We start from the raw sequence: 18,625 nt of genomic DNA, 5'->3' as shown, positions 1-18,625 counted from the left end.
TTTTTTCCACTCTCTCAGGGAGTTGGTTTTCACTTCCTGTGCTCGCCGAGCCTTTGTCTCGGCTGGACGCAGCTGAAGGCGCACCTGGGGGTGAAGGCACAGCGGGGCGGCGGGGACAGCCCGCTCCCTCCCGCAGCAGCCGAGCGGAGAGCGCCCAGGTGGGGCTGAGAGCACACGCCTGCGCTCAGGGACGGGGACAGGGGACACCCCGGCTGCCTCGGGGAGAGCCGGAATCCGGAGCGCAGCCTCGGCCGTGCTCCGGCTCCCTCTCGCCCCGGGTGGTCATGCACCTAAACGCTGTCCCTCTTAGCTTCATATGTCTTCTCCCTCCCTTTAGGAAAGGACTGAAGTCTTAAGTCAGTGAGAATCGGGGCGCCAAGATGGCCAGAAGGAGTCCGGGTCCGTGGTTTGTGCCCTGGATCTGCCTGGTGCTGGCGCTGCGCTTGGGCGAAGGGCAGAGGGAAAAACCCTTCGGTGAGATGTGCCTGGAGGACTTCACGGCAGGGCTGCCGGACTGGGTGCTGGACACAGACGCCTCCGTGCAGAATGGAGCCACCTTCTTGTCGTCCCCCATGGTGCACCGGAGCAGGGACTGCATGCGAGCCTGCTGCAAGGACCCCGCTTGTAACCTGGCTCTCGTGGAGCAGGGCCCGCGCTCGGAGGAAGACCGCATCCAGGGCTGCTTTCTCCTCAATTGCCTCTATGAGAAGGCTTTCGTTTGCAGGTTTGCCAGGAAGATCGGCTTTCTCAACTTTTTGAAGAAGGACGTGTACGATTCCTACCTGGCAATGCAGAATCACAGACCCAGTGGTAAGGTGCCTGTAATGGATCCCTGCAAGCCGGGTCTGGAAGAGTATTAATGGTCACTGGTGCCAGCTCCTACGGCCATCCTATGGGCATTAATGGTCACTGTGTGCCAGCTCCTCCGGCCATTCTATGAGCATTAATGGTGCCAGCTCCTCCGGCCATCCTATGAGCATTAGGTCACTTGGTGCCAGCTCCTCCGGCCATCCTATGAGCAGCAGTGCTGCCAAACACTCGGGGTAGGGTGATGCTAAAGATGGTGTTTCTGTGTTTTCTTCTGCCACAAAGGTTTTTCCCAAACCCCAATGCTCATTTTTAAGATCTGTCCCTCAGTTTACTTGTTAGTAAATGAATAAGGAATCTCTCTTTTACCTGTTTGAAACAGGTGGAGTGTGTGATTAACCAGTCAGAGATTTTGCTGCTTGGCAATGTAGAGAAAAAGGTGTTATTTTTCTTCTCCCTTCCCCTGGGCCTTTGAGGTTGGAAAGTGAAATCTTCGAAAAAGCTACACATCACCAGGTTTTAAAGGGCTGCATTAATCTCTTAATTGCTCAGGGGCTGGAGGCAGGATGCAATCCACTTACCTTTATTTAACAGCAGCCTGGATGGTGAGTTGCGTCTGTACTTCTCTGCTTGTTGAGGCTGTTTCTGCTTGATGCTGCTGGGAGAGGAGGAGCTGGTCATAACATTTCCCCTTTGGAGGTGGGTTTCTCTTCTGCAATCGCTGTTTCCCTGCTCTAAAAGATTGCACCTGGACACAGAGAGCCAGGTGGAAAAGGAACTAATCTGAAGCTGGTCACCTGCCATCTCCAGACAATTGCACTGTGCTCAGAAACACTAAAACCACAGCAGCTTCTCCTTTTGCCCCCTCCTTCTGTTTTGGTTGGAGCCTAAGAAGGCTGACATGTTTCTAGCCTAGCTGGGGCTTTGGCAACCGTAACCAGTTTATCATTTGTTGGTCCCTGGGCAGGGCTGTTGGGGATATCTCTATGGGTAATCCTCCTCACACCCCCTCCCAGCCCACCTGTGGGAAGGAAAGGATCTGTGAAGATGGCAAGGGGAGCATCCAGGTGGGTGCAAGGGCTTGATGATGTGAGCTGAATAGATCTTTGATCTTCTGCTGGGATGTGCCAGCCTGGGGCCTGTGGATGCTGGAAGTGGGAAATGGCCCCAAGCTCCACAATGACCACTTCTCCATCCTGAGTAGCAGTGTGAGGGCTTTGGAGCAGGGCGCAACTTCTCTGAAGCGGCCCTTGGGTGTTGCTGGTATGAACGGCAGTGTGGCAGTGTTGGTCCTGCTGATCCTCTCCTCATGGCTTCCTACTGCATTTTAGGGCTTTTTGTCAGGGGTCTGACTGTTTCAGTAGTTCCCCCACATCTCTGTTCCAGGCTTAAAATCCTTTTCACAGGAGCTGCAGTTAGGGAGGAGCCGAATGCCACATCACCAAGACTGGAGGTGGCATGCTGGCAGCTATCTAAACTCCTATATGCTTTGCTGTAGGAGGAAAAGGGAATGCATCATCTCTAGTACATCCTGATTTCACAAGATTAGATTAAAATACAATGTACTCTTGAGCAATTCAGCCTCTTTACCTCTGTGGAGCAGTGCCTCATACAAGAAGACTGCAAGGACCTTGTCCCTGGGCTGGTCCCAGGACCTGGCATTCCATGTGTGCAGGTCTTCAGAAAGTGTCCCAGGGTCACTGACCTCTCTGTGTGACCAGCAGTGACATGTTTGCTAAAATATGGCATCGAGCTGCAGCACCCCAGAATATGAAGTTGCTGTCTTGCAATCCTCCCCTGGTGCTCCTTTCACCGATCCTGGCTTGGCTGTGGTGGAGCAGGAAGACCCGGGAGGGTTTATCAGTGAGAGGTGAAAAGCACTCCAGAAATGCAGTTTGGGTGCCTCTCCTTACTCACATGGGGCTTGTGCCTCGGGCTGCTGTGGGAGTAGGAAGGGCTTGGTCTCTTCTAGAGCTGCCTTTGTCTTTCAGAGGGTGCTGGGTGCCAGGCAGGTCTCCAGCTGTAGTGACAGACACTGGGCACTCACCGCTGTTATTTGGGTCAGGCTGCAATGTTAGTGCTGTGCTTTTATTGGAAATGTGTTTCCCTCCTCTCTGAATATTTTAGGCATTGTCTTTGATACCAAAAGCTTTTTGAATAACTTTGAATGACACTGGAGGGCTAGCAGGGGAAAGAGACCCAGGGAGTTATGTTACTGGAGAAATAACTTAATCCTTCTCCCTACAGCAGTTGATGAGATACTTAAAAATGTGGATGTCCATTTTGATTCAGATATAAAGCAAAAAAATCCAGAGCAAAACCCCACGCCCTTCCAGCCATGATGCTGGAATTGGGTCCATGCAGGACTTGTCTGGACAGGAAGGTGGATGCCTGGCAGTCAGTGAGGGGGAAGAGGGGAAGGGCACAATGGGGCAGGTGCAGGAGCCTCTGGCACTGAGCATGTCTGCCTGGCAGCACAAGGAAGCTCTACAGCATTTTTGCTTCTGGGCCTTTTAGGGATGCCTGGAGAGGCCGGGTGAAACAAGCGTTAAAGGAAGCTGGTTTTAGCATGTCAGGTCTTCCTCCCAAAATCTTGGCCCAGGTTTTGGACTGGAGACAGAACTGTGTTGTTTTCCTGCTGTTGCACTGTATCACTGCTAAAACATGAAGTTTTGTGACTACTCTGTATCCCAGGTTACTATCAGCCCCCTGATTCTGGCCCTAAGGGTCTGCAGGAAGCTTATCTGCTGCTTTATCATGCATTCCTTTCCTGTATGCCTGCTGTCAGGTGTCCTGGGAGCCTTTACCTGTGTCATTCTTTCAACACCCTCTGCAATGATAAGAATTAAATGCATGTTTTTTCTAGTGAATAATGAAATACCCAGTGAGTGATTCCAGTGGGTGATATTAAACAAAAAAGTCACAGGTTATAAGACCCACACTACTACTGCTACTACAGGGAGCAGACCTGTTGAATTAAGAGGTTTACATATGTTTAGGAGGAGACTAGGTAACACTTGAAAGAGAGCACACAGCTGGGGGCTGCTGAATGGACAAATTTAATCTTGGAGTGTTTCTGGAGCCTGATGGAAGTAGCTGGAAGAGCATATTCTTGCAGTGCTCTTGCTTCTGTTCAAGCATCCACAATGATGGATGGCAAGTGAACACAGGGACAGGGGAACCTGCTGTAACCCACTCTTGCCACTCTTACATTGTTATGACTTCAGAAAAACCTGTGGCTGCAGTCAACAATGAATACAACTGAAATCTGGATTCTGCACATCTTCTGAATATATTTTCAGTGTTTTGCAGAGCAAGAGTTTCTGAGTTCTTCATAAGGTGGTGACAACAGCTTGGCACTGTCTCTTGCCTGTTTCAGCTAACATACAGCCTGAAGTCTCTGATGTTATTGTTAAAAGGCACAATCTTCTTAAAAGATTCCTGAGCCTGAACTTTGGTGCGAGTTTTCTGCCTGGCTCATCCGGGAGGGGCAGGCTCACCATGCACTTTATTGGTTATAATGGAGCCCAGTGTTTAAGTAACTAGCCCAGCTTATTCTCGTCTAGGCAAACCAGTTTTGGGTGTGAAACTGGAAAATAAGCTCCCTGAACCTTTGTCCATTTCTTGAACTGAACCTTTGTCCATTTCTTGAACTGAACCTTTTGTGGTTGTTTTGTAATGCTCAGTGACACTCTTCTACTCCTGTTGAATCCAAGGCTTATGAGTGGGAGACAGAAAGAACCACAGGGCTCTGATCAGATATGTCTGCTCCTGCCTCACCATGGAGGGAGATTGGCAGGCTAAAACTTTGGTAATGCAATTCAAAAGGAGAGCTCCCCAGGAGTAAATCTCATCCCTCCTCAAATGTTTGGTCCCATGCTGGTTTCCATTCTGTGGACAGCTAAAATGAGCAGCAGTGGTATCACAGCTGGGGCTGGGACAGGTCCCCTTTGGGGGATGCTGTTGAGCCCTGAGCCAGCTGCTCATCCTTAAGCTCAGGCCAGGAGATGGGAATTTGCACAGTCAGTACCCACAGCACAGGTTCAGAGGCTCATGTGTACTGGAAGGGTCCTGGAGGACCAGCTGGTCCAGCTCCCTGCTCAGAGTGGGTGATGAGGGCCTTCCACTCCGCTTGCTGTGAAATGAGTGAGTGTTTGTCACGCAGCATTTACTGAAGTGGCTACATCGTGTCCTGTCTCCAGAGCTCCAGTCTCCTCAAAGAGCCTGGAGGCACAAACCAATCTTCACTAAAATAGCATAAATACCTGTGGGAGAGTCTTTCCCTCTGCCTGCCAAAGCAGATAGGAGTGGTTTCCCACACTCTGAGGAAGGATGAAGGGAACCTAGTGACAGCAGCATCTTATGTTATTCTGAAAATATAATCCATTCAGTCATACTGTATTGTTTTAGAGAGGTTAAGTTGATCTGCTCTGTGCACCACTTACAAACTATTACAAAAACCACTAGAAACTAATGCTGAGAGCTGCTTGGCTGTGCATGAGTTGTTAGAAAACTCTATGGCTTTATCATGACTGTATTTGCTGCCCAGCCAGGATGAAGCCCTAAAGAAAGAGCCTGTATTTCTCTTTCTCCAGGCACTGCATTGTGTTGCCTTGTTCCCTTTTCTCTCTTTCCACCTCAGGCAAATTAATACTGTGGCAGCAGTATCATCCTTCATTACCTCTGCCCATGGAAATTGAGAGTTTTCTAGTGTGGATAGCTGTTAACTTTTGAATGACTTCCCTGGAAGCAATGCAGCAGCAGAAGTTTAACATTTGTGGGAAGAGCCACACTGCTGCCCACCTTCTTTTGCAGCAGACAGGTTCTGCTGGCTTCTGACACTTCAAATCTCAAGGTCCTGTGTCTCATGGATGCTGGAATTTGGGTGGCCTCATTTTTGCTCCTGTCTCTGCTCATGACCCAGTCAGTGGCATGAGCAGTGGCTTTTGTCCCTGGTGCAAACCACACTTGTCTCGTTTGCAAGTTGCTCCTGCAAAGCAGGAGTCAGCAGAGGGCTGTAAGGGACCCTCAGTCACCATGAGAAAGCTTTCCTTGTCTTTCTAGTGACAACCTCAAATCATCCTGAGGTATTTTTAAGCATTGCTTTGTAGTCTCAGCTACTCAGGATGTATCTGCATGAGCTCTGGAATCCAGGAAATCTGGTTTTCTATAGATCTAAAGGGCAAAAGCTAATATCTGAATTCCAGAAGAGAAAAACCTCCAAACTGTGAGCTTTGCAAATACATTCTGCCATGGGATCTCAATGGTGCCTGCATAGCAAGGTCCCTAGTGGGGTCTCTCCCCCACTTAGATGCTTATTTTTGAAGCCCTTGTAGAAATTATTATCTTTTAAATTCCAATCCCCCATCAATTTTGGTTCAAGCTAACTCATTTGAAGCCAGACAAACCACTGACTGCATGGGCTTTTAAACAAGAATTTTTTTAAAAAGCAAAAATCAGGGTCTCAGGCATGAATAGAGCATGAGCAATAAAACTTTATAAAGCAATTTGGAGTCCCTCTATCATGCTTTCCTCTGGAATCATAAAGAAAAGCTACATCCCCTACTAATGTGTTATATAAATGGGAGAGGAAATTGTTGCTGACAATGTGACTCCAGGAGTATGTTTCACAGTAAAAAGCACACCACAGACAGCATCATAAAGCTTTAACCTCCCTGCTAATTACAGAGTTTTACAGCAGAAACTTTCCATGGTTGAAAGAGCATTATAGCAAAGGTTACTTTCATTTTTCCTACAGACTTTCAGAGCAAAATAGTGGAGTCTCTGTTGTATGAGCAGTTTGCTGATACTCACTGTGGGTCGGTCAGCACTTGGTTCTGAAGCTCAGGTGGAAAACAGCCACCTTGCCAGGGAAGGCTTCATGCAGTCAGTGTGGGAGAAATACTCCAAAGTCACTGAACTTTCAGGCATCCAAGGAGAAAAGGGATAGACTTGAAAAACAGGTCCTTAAATTCTAGTGAGCATTACTCCTTGGCAGTCACCACAAATAAAGAAATACTCCTGACTCTTCTTCTGGGTGTGAAGAGAGTCAGTAAATTTGGCTAATCAGAGATGGGAACTGGAGAAGGTGCTGACCCATTGAATAGAACTCAGCTTTTACTTGATCATGCAACCCACAACCCAAAGTAGCTGGATGTTTGGCCTGAAATTTTTTGTTTAAAGTGTATGTGCTCACGTATGTCAAGGAAAAAACATGATTTGGAGTCACGAGTTAAGGATCAGCCCCTGTGTTGTTGAAAAACTGGTCTTTTCCTTGTGCAATTGCACCCACCTACTGGGCTCACCCTGGCAGGACAGTGGCAGGGAGTAGGCTGCCTTTCTCCCTGCCGGGCTCCTGGTGTTTGCCTAGCAGGAATGGCAGGAATGTGACCCCTTTCCAGAGCTTGCAGTGGTGTGTACAAGGTGACAAAAGAACTAAGTGGCCTGTTTTAATGTCAGGTTTGTTTGTATGTATGCCTTGTATTAAATGTCCCTTCAGTAGACTGCAGCAAGAGTCAGCAGCTGGGATCTGAATCCAGACACACAGAATTCAAACAGGAAATTAGGAGTAAGTCTGCATCAGTGAAAATAATCAGCTAATGGAGTAATTTTCTAAGGGGTTTGGGCACTAATCCTCTCCTTCAGTCACAGTTGATAGAACAGTGTAATGGCAGAGTGATTTCTATCTAGCTTACGAGTGATGGTTTGTGCCTTTACAAAAGACTCAGGCTCAGCTGGAACTCTAAGTCTTGGACTTGGTACAGGTGCTACCAGGTGGAGTTTTATGGGCTGAGCAATGCACAAAGCCTGCAATCAGAGACGTTCAGGCCAGAAGGAACTATGAGTCAGGCTCACCAGTGTCATTGTATAGCCTGTTCTTGCTGGCATGGGCAGGGATCAGTTTACATCTCCTGTACTTACAGTCTGGAAAAACATTTAATAGATTGTGGAAGTTGCTGGTAAGATAATCTGTGGAACAGTACAAAAATAACAATCTCATGAATGGTTTTTTGTGCTGTTTTGAAAGCATGTATGTCAGAGAGTGGGGTGGAAGATGAGCTGGAAGAGAAGAAATATTTCCCATCCAAGTCCCACATTGTATAGCTCTGGCTAAATACACTAATGTAGTGCTTAGAGGTAGTGGGAGGAATGATGGGAGTCAGTTCCACATTCTTCACCACCCACATGAGGCCGTCTCGGCCAGTGAAGGGCGAGCGTTGCTCTGAGCTCTTCTGCGAGGATGTGGTCCCACTCTCCGGAGCACAATGGCTGTAGCCACAGGGCCACCCCTCTTATGGTGGTTCCTGGGGACAGAAGTGCCCAGGGAGCCATAGTGGGTTGTGGACTTATTAAATTAGTGAGGGCACTAATAACAGTACTGATTGCCTGTTGGTTGCTCAGGCTACAAGGGGCACAGCTATATAGAAATGTTTTCCTTTTAGCAGTCAAAGTCTGGATTGATTTAGCCTGGAAGAATCCCCTTCCCTTGTCTTCCTGTAGTGGAGACAAGGACTGGACCCTTCAGCCTCTTACCCAAGCCTTGTTCTACATTTCTTCTGCAGATGACCACCCTCCAATAGCCCGTGCTGTCAAGGACATGCGGGTACAGCCAGGGGAGCCAGTGATGCTGAGAGGCACAGAGAGCACGGATGACCATGGGATAGTCAGCTATGAATGGAAGCAGATCCTTGGCGACCCCTCTGCGGAGATGAAGGTAGGGAGCTGCAGGGAATAAGCAGCTTGCTCATGGCACCTGTGTTCTGCACTAGGTTGGTCAGTCAGAGCCCTGACTTAAAGGTCACCTTAAATCTTGACTTAAAGTTCACCTTGTTCTTCCCTCTTCAAGCCAGTCCATGCAGGGGCCTGTTCCCAAAAACTATGGAGCGGTCCTTGCAGTTGCCCTCCCTGTCTCACACACTATTTAGAAATGTCATTTTTGGCCTCATTATGTCTCAGGCTCCCTGCACAGGATGCTGTCACAAGCCATCCTGAGCAATACCTGACCTGCCTGGGTGGGAGCAGCTGAGAGGGCAGAGCTTCCATGCAAGAGCTGCCTCGGGTCCCAAGATCCCATAGTTAAGTGAAGGGCCTTCTCTTAGTTTTACTCTGTCCACTTTAGTTTATTTCCTCTTCTGTCTCTGTACAATCTGGTCTCGGGCTCTGCTGTTCTCCTGGGGCTTTTCCTGGACTTTGCCTCTCTTTAAATTGTTTTCTTCCTCCTATTTTATCTGAGCTGGAGCAGAGATCCAAGATCTCTGGGGTGTGCACGCTGCCTATTTGCTAGATGTTAAAAGTGAATTGTGGCTTTAGAATGGCAAATTATTTATTTTAAACTTCTGCAAAATGCTCTGGAAAGCCATGGAGTTGATGTGGAATTCTTGCAGCACCTTTTGGAAGAATTAGCTAGCGAGTACCTGAGGCCCACAACTGATTTTGAACATCAGCAGTGATGAACTCTAAAGTGCCAAGGGGTCTGTGTAATCCATCAAGTGTTCCTTTCCTTTTCCCTTTGCCCTAGCCCAACCAAGGCAACTCCCTTGGAGGGGGGGAGGTCCCCTAATATTACGCTGTTTTAAACTACATAAAAATTATATATGGCAAGGCTGTGTTCTTTTGAAACCTGATCAAAACCAGAGATAGCATGGAAATGAATGTCCAATTCTATTGTAAATATAGAAGAAAAGTTTGTGTCAATAACATTGTGACAAAATAATTAAATACAGCTACCTTATTCCCTATGTGCTAAGCGAATGATTCATAATAGGTTTTGAGTTTTAAAAAGTTAAGTAAAAACTACAAGTATTTCTGTTCTCTCAAAAGAGTTTTATTTTCCCTTGTGCTTTCACAATGCCCCAAACCATGAAGTATCTGATTCTGCTTGTGGTACTTGTTATCTCTCTATTGCAGTTGGGCACCAGTCCATGGGTTTGAGGGGATTGTCTAGTCCTGAGACATTTTTCATGCCAGACATCTGCTTGAAGGTTTCCATCCAAGTTCCTTTCTCCCTAATACAGGAACATGGACCTTGCATAGCTTCAGTCACTTCTTCCTTAGAAGTAGTTTTCTCCTACATAAGCCTTTCTTTTGCATTCTCAGAAGCACGAAGAAGATCAGGTAGAAATCTCCAACCTCCAGGTGGGGACTTACGTCTTCCAGCTCACTGTCACGGACACGGCACAGCAGCAAGACTTCACCAACATCACCATTGTGGTGCTGAGCTCTGAGCAGACAGAAGGTGAGCCTGAGCCCACACATATCTACCTGGAGTCCTCGAGCCTGGGTGCTGCTCTGGCATTACTGGTGCTCTTCTCAGAGGGGTGCATGGGAGAAGAGCACAGCCAAGAGCCTGGACTTGCATGTCAGCTTTTCCCAGTAACAGCCTGCGCTAGTAGTGCAAGGTCTCTGCATTCTTAGTGATCTATTTTGGAGCTTTCATGGACTCTTGCAGGAGATGGTGCCTGCAATAACCCCATCTGCTCTGCCTGTCATTGCTCTCTGCTGGGTGACACCAGAGTGGATGAAGCTTGGGTTGGAACTGAGGTTGCAGAACAGGAGAGCATGAAAGGTCTTGTTGACTCTTGGTTTTGCTGTGAAGGCCCTTAGCTTGCAGGGTAGGTGGAGTCATCTGCAGGACATCCAATGTATCCCTGGATTTTTTTTTTCTTTAATAGCTTTATTTAATGATAAAAATGTTTAATATTACAAGTGTATTAGGAGTAAGGAGTTCTTGGACAAATGGCTGACTAGTAGCTAAACAGGGGATGTCTCCTACCTCAGGTACCATAAAAATATAAGAGCAGCCATGTCAAGTGATGCTAAAGGTCTGACCAAAGTCCAATACACTGCATTCAACAGTGTGCAGAGGTTGGTACTTTGGAAAGAGTGGAAGAACATTACGTGCTGTCAGTAAATCTCTACTATGCTTGAGTAATCCCCAAGGATTTTGCAGCTGGGAGATGTTTTTGAGCAGAAGATGGTGTCTTTGTGTTGAATAACCATGTATGAATCCCTTTTTGGCCTCATGTAATCTTTGAAAAGCAGCAACCTCCTGAAGCCAGGAGTTTCACAGCTTAACTATGAGCTATGTGGGGATGCAGCTCCTTTTTTTTTTATGGATGTAGCACCTTCTAATTAGATTTTGTGACCCTCCCTTTCATATAAAAAAATTAATTCCATGATTTCCTAGTCTCCTTTTCCATGTTGGTCAAGATTTTATAAACCTTTCAGACATGTCTTTTGGAAGATTTTTGTTTGCCTTCACATATACAAAACAGAAAGTTTTCCAAAGGACTTATCTAACCGAGACCCTTTTGTGTTAACATTCTTGACAGAGCATTGTTTGACTCCAAAGAAGGTGGGTTGGTGTCGGGGATCTTTTCCACGCTGGTTTTACAACCCGAGCCTTCAGCAGTGTGAGGAGTTCATTTTTGGTGGCTGCAAGCCCAACAAGAATAACTACTTACGGGAAGAGGAGTGTGAACTCGCCTGCAAGAACGTCAGAGGTGAGTTCTTCAAAAATCCAGCATCCCTCTTTCTCATAGGATTGGGATGACCCTAAGGACAAGTACTGCAGCCTCTTGGTTGATACTTAGTTAGAGCCCAGCAAGCTGAGGAGACTGGGCTAATTGTGGATAAGTCATTGCCTTAAGCTGCCAACATATCTGAGCCAGCTCCTGAAGCCCTGGACAGCATCCCTGGTATTCCTCTGGCTGCAGAAACCCTCATCCAATCTTTGTGTTGCATCTGAAGCCTAAATTCAGAGTGCAGTATCTTGCTGCTGGGCACCAGAAATGAAGTTAATCTCCCTCATTGCCACCCTCAAGCCATGGAGAACAATTTAGTGCTGCTCAGATAAATGGGCTGAGCCTCTGCCAGGCCCATTGCAGTGCACAGCTTAAGAAGGAGGTTAAAGCCTGGGAAAAGAAAGACAATTTGGAAATGGTCTACCTTGTGGTGGGAAGTTCCCCTGTACTCCTCCAGGCCTCACATAGGTACAGCTCCTCTGGATCTCTGAGTGGTGGGCATCCATATTTCACCTCTGTAATCCAGGGCCTCCTTCCAGAAAATATGCTCTTCTCATGTGATACATGAAGGCAATAAAAACAAATAAAGCTGTTCTTAAGCTGAAAAAATGTGGCAAGTTTATTTTATTTTATTTTTCCCCTTGTCTCTTCAGGTTCTGTTGGTGGGCGACAACAGCCAGGTGAGTCTCCCATAGGACAGTGTAATCCTACTGCAAGCCTGGGTTGAGTGTCTCATGTCCATTCCTGTGGCTTTTGATTAGGACTCTGTGGAAAGTGAGGCACTGGAGAGTAATTTCTGTAGTAAGCCTTTCACTTTCATGTCATAGGATAATTTAGGTTGGGGATTACCTCTAGAGGTCATCTGATCCAACCCACTACTGAAAGCAGGCTCAGGTTTGAGTCACACTAGGTTGCTCAGCTCTTTATCCAGTTCAGTTTTGGGTATCTCTGAAAAAGGAGATTTTACATTGGTCAAACCATACCAGTGTTTGATGAGCCTCATTATAATTTTTTCCCCTTATATTGGAGTGCTTTCCTTTGTTGCAACTCCTGTCTGTTGCTGCTCATCCTATTACTGTGCTCCATAATGAATATCTCTTCTACAGTCTCTGTGTTCTCCTCATGTGAGGTCTTGTGCTCCAGGCTCTTGCTGAGATATACTCTAGTATGCCAATGTTTTTTGTCGCTGGGGAGCTGAGAACTGGGCGCAGTACTCAGCACTTGGGACCACCTCTAGAGCAAAAAGGCTTGAAGCTTTTGCAGCCCAGTGTGCAGGTTTCAGTTTGGCTTTCCTAATTTAATCCCCCATGCTTGGGCAATGCCTCCATATTCTTCCTGAGTAACTCATTCTTGCTTTTACCTGCTATGTACTTCTTTCTGAGAGGAAACATGGCTGTTTCCAGAGTAATGTTTCTTTAATAAACAGGATTTTTTTTTTATTTTTGGGTTTAGGGTGATATTGAGAAGACACCTTTACCAGTCTGCCTTGTTTCTTGTTTGCCAGTCCTATCAGCAGCTTTTAAGTGCTTTGTAAAGCATCTGGCAGGGAGAAGCAATGAATTTTAATGAGCTATCTGAACTGTTTCTGGTGCAGTATGCAATGGGAACTGTCAGGCCCCCTACTTCAGATGCAAGGATGGTTGCTGCATTGATGCCTATCTGGAGTGTGATGAAACTCCCGACTGTGCTGATGAATCGGATGAGATGTACTGTGAGCAGTGTAAGTACTTTAAGTTCTGGCTCAGACAACTTTACCATCTGCCCAGGAATGGGTCCAATGTAAGTTACAGGTGCTGAATCAACACTGTTTGATGTCTTCTGTTCTTAACTCCTGACCCTGCACTATCTCTTTCCACAGTATTACTGTTTGCAGGTTCTGCCATGTCCTGTATCTCTGCTGACTGCAAGAGATGACTTTCCTTCTGTGATGTTTCCTGCCTCTTAAATGGGCTTTGACTCTCTTCTCTGCACCGATCTGTAAGACTTCAGGCCTGCCTTTCTGTCCCCTTTCAATATTTTTCTCACTGAATGACCTTACCTGCTCTCTTAGAGTGGGGAAATGGGGAAGGAAACCACTATTTCTCCAAGTCTGTCTCGTGGCACAGTCCCCTTAATGTCTTCTTATGCTAATGTAAATGCACCCTATCTCCTCCCTTCTTCCATCCCTCCTCAGCTCTTCTGAATTCCCATAATCTCTTTCCTATGTGTGGGTGTTTGGTTGCCTTTTTAGATTTGCAAGCCTATGATGCATCTCTCTCGCCCTCCCATATATTCTGCACTAGTGCCCTTTTATATTTCTTAAAACCTGGAGTGACTCTTTCTATACTTCTTGATGGAAAACAAAAATAAGAAAGCAGCCTTTATTTTCCTGAGTTTTGTCTCTGTGTATGTGAGTTGGAAATTGGGAAGAGTTTCTTGTTACTACATTTTATTTTTCCCATGTTCCTCTCATGGCTTTGAGATACGTAAAAACATCAAATGATATCTCCCTTCCTCTGGCTCATGATAGCAAAAGAAGGTGCAGGAAAGCCCTGTCTGCCCATGTCTGCATGGACAGAGGCATTTCTTTTCAACTGGTGAGAAAAGCAACATGTAATGTTTCCCTTGCAGATGCTCGTGAGTTCAACAGACTGCAGAAAATCAATGTCACACATAAGCAAGGTATGTACCATCCAAGCACTTAGGCTGACCTCTGCCAGCTTTTGGTATTTTTCTTCAGTTTGGTGTTCCATGGTAAAACTGCTTCCCTCTATAAATCCAAAACCAGGTGTAGCATCTGGATAGTCCCTGTACTGAAAATGAGCAAGGGCCTGTTCTCTCACCTTGAGGGCAGCTGTTGGCAGCAGGCATTGACTCTCCTGCCTAAACTTTTTCCATCCAGGTAGGTCTGATGCATGTTGCTTGCTGGGCACAGTACCTGGCCTGTACACAAGCCTGCAGCACAATTTCCTTTTTTTTTTAAACGGTGCCAACCAAAGCAGTGTGGGGGACACAGCAATGTCTGTGCTTGATCCCATATCTTTGCCTTGTTTATTAAACTGTAGACAGTAGACCTGTCACAGGGCTAAAAGAATATATTTCAAGTCACTTAAATGCAGCTGGGTTGTACAGGAGACCTGAGCTGATCTGTGGTTTCTGTGTGTCCAGGCTCTTCATGTTCCCTTCTGCCTCCCAGGGAGGACAGGTCATTTCCACAGGGGAGTGAATCCAGGGTTTACCATGACTCCTTACTCTGAAGTTCCTTTTTCTGCTTGCTAGTTGGGTTTATGGCAGGTGCCAGCTCACCTTTGCATTGCAAATTTGACCAGCTGGCAACTGAGCAGTGGGGACCTGAGAGCCACTGTTCCGGCTATGGATTTCCTCTGCCATGGTGCTTGTGCTCTTTTGTTGTGAGCAGAAAGTTTTGCTGCTCTGGGAAGACACTGCTTGGGCTAAAGCACCTCTGCCTTGCTTTGCCAGGCCACTGTTTGGACTTGCCTGATACTGGACAGTGCACTGAGAGCATCTCCCGCTGGTACTACAACCCCTTCCTGGAGAAATGTGGCCCCTTCACCTACGGGGGCTGTGGGGGCAACAGAAACAACTTTGAGCAAGAGGAAGAGTGCATGAAATCGTGTTCAGGCATCACAAGTAAGCATACATAGTGAGGGCTGGAGTTTTACTGATCAAGCTGGGAAACCCACTTTGGATTAAGTTCTGTGGTCCCAAAGAGGCAGTGCCTTGGGAGCTTTCAGTCAAAGCTGCTCTGCTGTCAAACCCTGGCCATACCCACAGTATGGTCTGTGGGGGATCTACAGCGTCTTTCTGCAATGCAGCCTGTCATTTCACAGAGCTGGAAAGCATTTTGGGTGCTAATATTGAAGAAGAGACAGAGGAAGATAACAAAACTAACCAGAGATATATCTGCTTTGAAGAGAATCTAACCTGGTATCTTGGCTCCAGGTCTCCCCAAGTGAGAGGGGAGAAATTGAGAAAGTCCTCAATGACATACTAGCCTGAAGCTTTAAACAAAGCAGGGAAAGGGTTGCACAGTACACTTGGTACATATTGCTTTAGAGGCCAACAGGAAGAATACTGCCAAACTGTACCTGCTAAGAGGCAAACTGCCTCCCTCAGCTACACAGGGCCTCACAGCCCACCCTGAGGGCTCAGTGCCATGGCTCTCAAGGAGGGATGCTGTGTGCCTTCAGTCACTTCAGAGCACTGGAAATATGCTCCTCAGAAACCTGTCTTATCCCTTGTTCCCAGCCTTCTTTGTAAAACCTTTTTTCTTCCCTCTGTGTTCCAATTCAGAAGCAGATGTCATTGGCCGAAGATGGGAATCATTTGAGTCCCAAACTGCTATGCTAAGTGAGTAACAATTTTCCCAACCAATCTTTCTTGTTGCTTCTCCTTGTCCTGAAAAATATTTTGTCTTTCCTTGCAAAGAGTAGTCTTCTCTCCCACACCCCTTTTGAGGCTGGGGGAGAAGTGTGGGACTTGTGGGATGCTGGCAGTGGCAAGAGCTGCTTATGTGCATTGTGCAGCTGTGGTCCATTTTTTCCTGTGTCTGTGACTCAGTAGCTCTTACAGAGACTCCTGGTTTTCTTTCCATCAACTTGCATGAATGTTCCATTGTCCAACATAAAAAAATGGGAAGTAAAACTCTTCCTATGGACCAGTTTCACATAAGGACTACTAACTTCTTCAAGAAAGAAAGCTCAAGTGGATATGTGAATAATATCAAGTGCTAGACTGTAGGGAAATGTGATGACCCTATACAACCTCTCTACAGCACTAAAAAAGCCCAATGTTACTGAAATACAAATTCTTTTTAAAATGTCACATGAAGGTTATTGTTCCTAAATCCTAGAGATTGATTTAATTTTTAAATTCACACTCAAAAGCATCATGTTTGACTGTCTCCACTGATGAGGCAGGGGTTTGCTTGGTTGGAGAAGTGCCCACAGCCCTGCCAAGAGTACTTTCCCACAAACTCAGCCTATCCTCCATAGCTCACTCCCTCGGTGTTGTCCCAGCCAGGAGGTGCCTTCTGTGACCACCATTTGGTGGCCTCCCTGTTGAGGTATGGCACCAGGCTGCTGCTGCAGAAGGATTTGATATTCCTAGGGCTGTCAAAGTTGCGGAGCAGCCTTTAGAGGGCGTGGTGCATCTGGGAAAGGTTGGGAGCTATCCCTAGAGAGCCACAGGCTGGCTGTGACATGCAGCTGCCATCTTCCTTCGCTGCCGCCTGTGCAGTGGCCACCGTGCTGTCGTGTTGGCTGTTGCCTCTTTGCCGGCACAATTTCTGCATGGCTTTTGTGCTTGCCTCATCCTGGCCGCTCCTGCTGCATCAGAGTTTGTGGAGCATCCCTTCTAACGCGTTCTTGTATTCCTGCAGGTGCCTTTGAGGTGGTGATTGCTGTGCTCCTCGGGATCTGCATCATGGTGGTCCTGGTGTTCATTGGCTACTTCTTCCTGAAGAAAAGGAAGAAGAGCAGCCACCGCCGTCAGCCTCCCACTGCCACCAACTCAACCCTCTCCACCACAGAGGACACTGAGCATCTGTTCTACAGCAGTGGCATCAAACCAGTCTGACCTACAGCCTCTCTCTCCAGATCAGCACTGGGGCACTCCCCAAAACTTCTGGGGTTCTGTTTTTAGACACAGGTCTGTGCCTGAAGGACTCGTTCTCTGTGAAGACATTTGGAGCATCAGGCCAAGATTTAACTGTGATTTGGCAGTACTAGTATTTGTGATTGTCTAGGCTAAATGGCTGCTCTGCAAAGTGAGGAGCTGGGAGCATTCTGTTGCTCTCTGACATCCACCCATTCCTAACCTCAAACAATCCAGTGAAACTCTGAATTACATCTTTCTTCCTGCTCAAACCTGGGACACAACTTTGCTCAACTTCCTGAAGGAGTCTGGAACTGGATCTGTGTAGCATTCATGTTGGTGAATGGTGCAAGCTCACCACAGCCAGCAGTTTGTTTTCAGTGTCACCTTCTGCCACTCAACTTGTATTTTCCTCCTCTTCAGTGAGGTGCTCTGCCATTCAGCAGTCTACCTGGTCATGGTGCATCCCTTGAGGTCTGTGGGATTCACATAATCATTCAGACCTGATCCAAGGGCTCTCTGACACTCTCTGGCAGTTCCTGTTTTCAACATGGACAGAAACAGAAATACCTGCTTACGTCACTAGGCTTTGTTTTTTAACAGAAAAGCACACCTAGACATTTTGCTGGCTGGCTGCTGTGTTTTAGTCTCATGTGTACAGTACATGTTCACCATTTTTCTCTATGTGAGTTGCCCTGGTTACTTTCCCAGTGAACCCAAACACATTGAGAAAATAGCTATTTATTCTCTCATGAAGTAAACGTCCATACTTTTCCTGCTGATTGTGCAGGAAAGCTGCAACTCTGATTTCACTGCATGTTCCTCTGAGCACACTGCCTGACCTGAGTCCCTGGCATCTCCCAGAGCACAGGAGTGGGCTGGATACCACCAGCTAATATCCACAGGCTTCCTTGCTCCTGCTGGCTTGTCCCTTCTGATGCAAGATGAGCCCAGCCCAGCTCTGGCAGGTCCAAAGCTCATGTCTGGCCGCAAGGCAGCATGTGAAATCCCCTCTTTGCCAATGTCCTGTTCCCAGTCCTGGTCCTATATGTTCCCCTGTAGTCCCTTTCAAATGAGATGCTTCTGAGCTTTGTCCTGCATCTGCTGGTCCAGGCTTGTACCTCAGTGAGCTGAGGATTTCTGTTGAGGCAAAAGAAGCTGTTTGTGAAGGGCCTGATGTGCTGTCAGCTGTGGGGCTGGCACCAATCCCTAAACTTCCAGTGCCTGCTGCTCTTGGAAAATTGCTGTGAAGAGAGAGGAAACCAATGTGTGTGTGTGTGTGTGTGTGTAAGGAACATAGCATAAATCTATGTACAGACTTTAGTTTAAATGCTTGGGACTCTCAGGGCCAAGGGCAGAGTGGTTCTGGAGTGCTCTGGCGAAGGCATTCCCAGCTCAGGACATGGTTCAGGTCCTCTCAAGTGCAGTGGCAGGAGAGCTGCCTCCGTGGGCTGATGCCTGGGCTGAAAGGAAAGAAACTGCTGCCCAGAGTCTGCTGGCATTCTGACTGCAGGCCTCTCCCCATCACAGGCATCTGCCTCAGTATTCCTGGGTCAGATTCCTCCTTTTTGTGACCTATCTCTTATCATTTCTTCCATCTCTCTGTTTTTCCCACAGCCTATCGTGGCTTATGCAATAAATCTAATGTCTTGATTTATTTTTTGTGTGCTTACTCTGATAATAAAGAGATGTTCGTCTTA

General features: G+C 47.0%; 2 protein-coding genes across 2 annotated transcripts in view; one reads left to right on the top strand and one right to left on the bottom strand.

Annotated features, from left to right (window-relative positions):
- Nucleotides 1-1,517, bottom strand: part of PPP1R14D (protein phosphatase 1 regulatory inhibitor subunit 14D) — a 22,268-nt gene extending 20,751 nt beyond the window's left edge. Inside the window, exon 1 of the mRNA XM_026794379.2 lies at nucleotides 1,389-1,517. The gene's annotated coding sequence lies outside the window, so the exon portion shown is untranslated. The remainder of the gene's footprint in view (nucleotides 1-1,388) is intronic.
- Nucleotides 381-18,625, top strand: SPINT1 (serine peptidase inhibitor, Kunitz type 1). Its single transcript, XM_026794369.2, has 10 exons — nucleotides 381-810; nucleotides 8,370-8,521; nucleotides 9,904-10,042; nucleotides 11,139-11,309; nucleotides 11,984-12,010; nucleotides 12,925-13,050; nucleotides 13,941-13,991; nucleotides 14,790-14,960; nucleotides 15,624-15,680; nucleotides 16,711-18,625. Exons 1-10 carry the CDS (start codon nucleotides 381-383, stop codon nucleotides 16,905-16,907), a joined length of 1,521 nt encoding a protein of 506 aa, XP_026650170.2. The 3' UTR covers nucleotides 16,908-18,625.

The sequence above is a fragment of the Zonotrichia albicollis genome, chromosome 6, assembly GCF_047830755.1.
Source record: "Zonotrichia albicollis isolate bZonAlb1 chromosome 6, bZonAlb1.hap1, whole genome shotgun sequence".
Classification (NCBI taxonomy): domain Eukaryota; kingdom Metazoa; phylum Chordata; class Aves; order Passeriformes; family Passerellidae; genus Zonotrichia; species Zonotrichia albicollis.
The sequence above is the reverse complement of the archived record's forward strand: the minus strand, read 5'-3'. Positions and strand labels throughout refer to the sequence as shown.

Bases quoted from the DNA above. Each gene is read 5' to 3' on its own strand.
- SPINT1 (XM_026794369.2), top strand. From the start codon at position 381: ATGGCCAGAAGGAGTCCGGGTCCGTGGTTTGTGCCCTGGATCTGCCTG. The intron at 10,043-11,138 runs GTGAGCCTGAGC...CATTCTTGACAG, and splicing joins GAGCTCTGAGCAGACAGAAG to AGCATTGTTTGACTCCAAAG. The intron at 15,681-16,710 runs GTGAGTAACAAT...GTATTCCTGCAG, and splicing joins GTCCCAAACTGCTATGCTAA to GTGCCTTTGAGGTGGTGATT.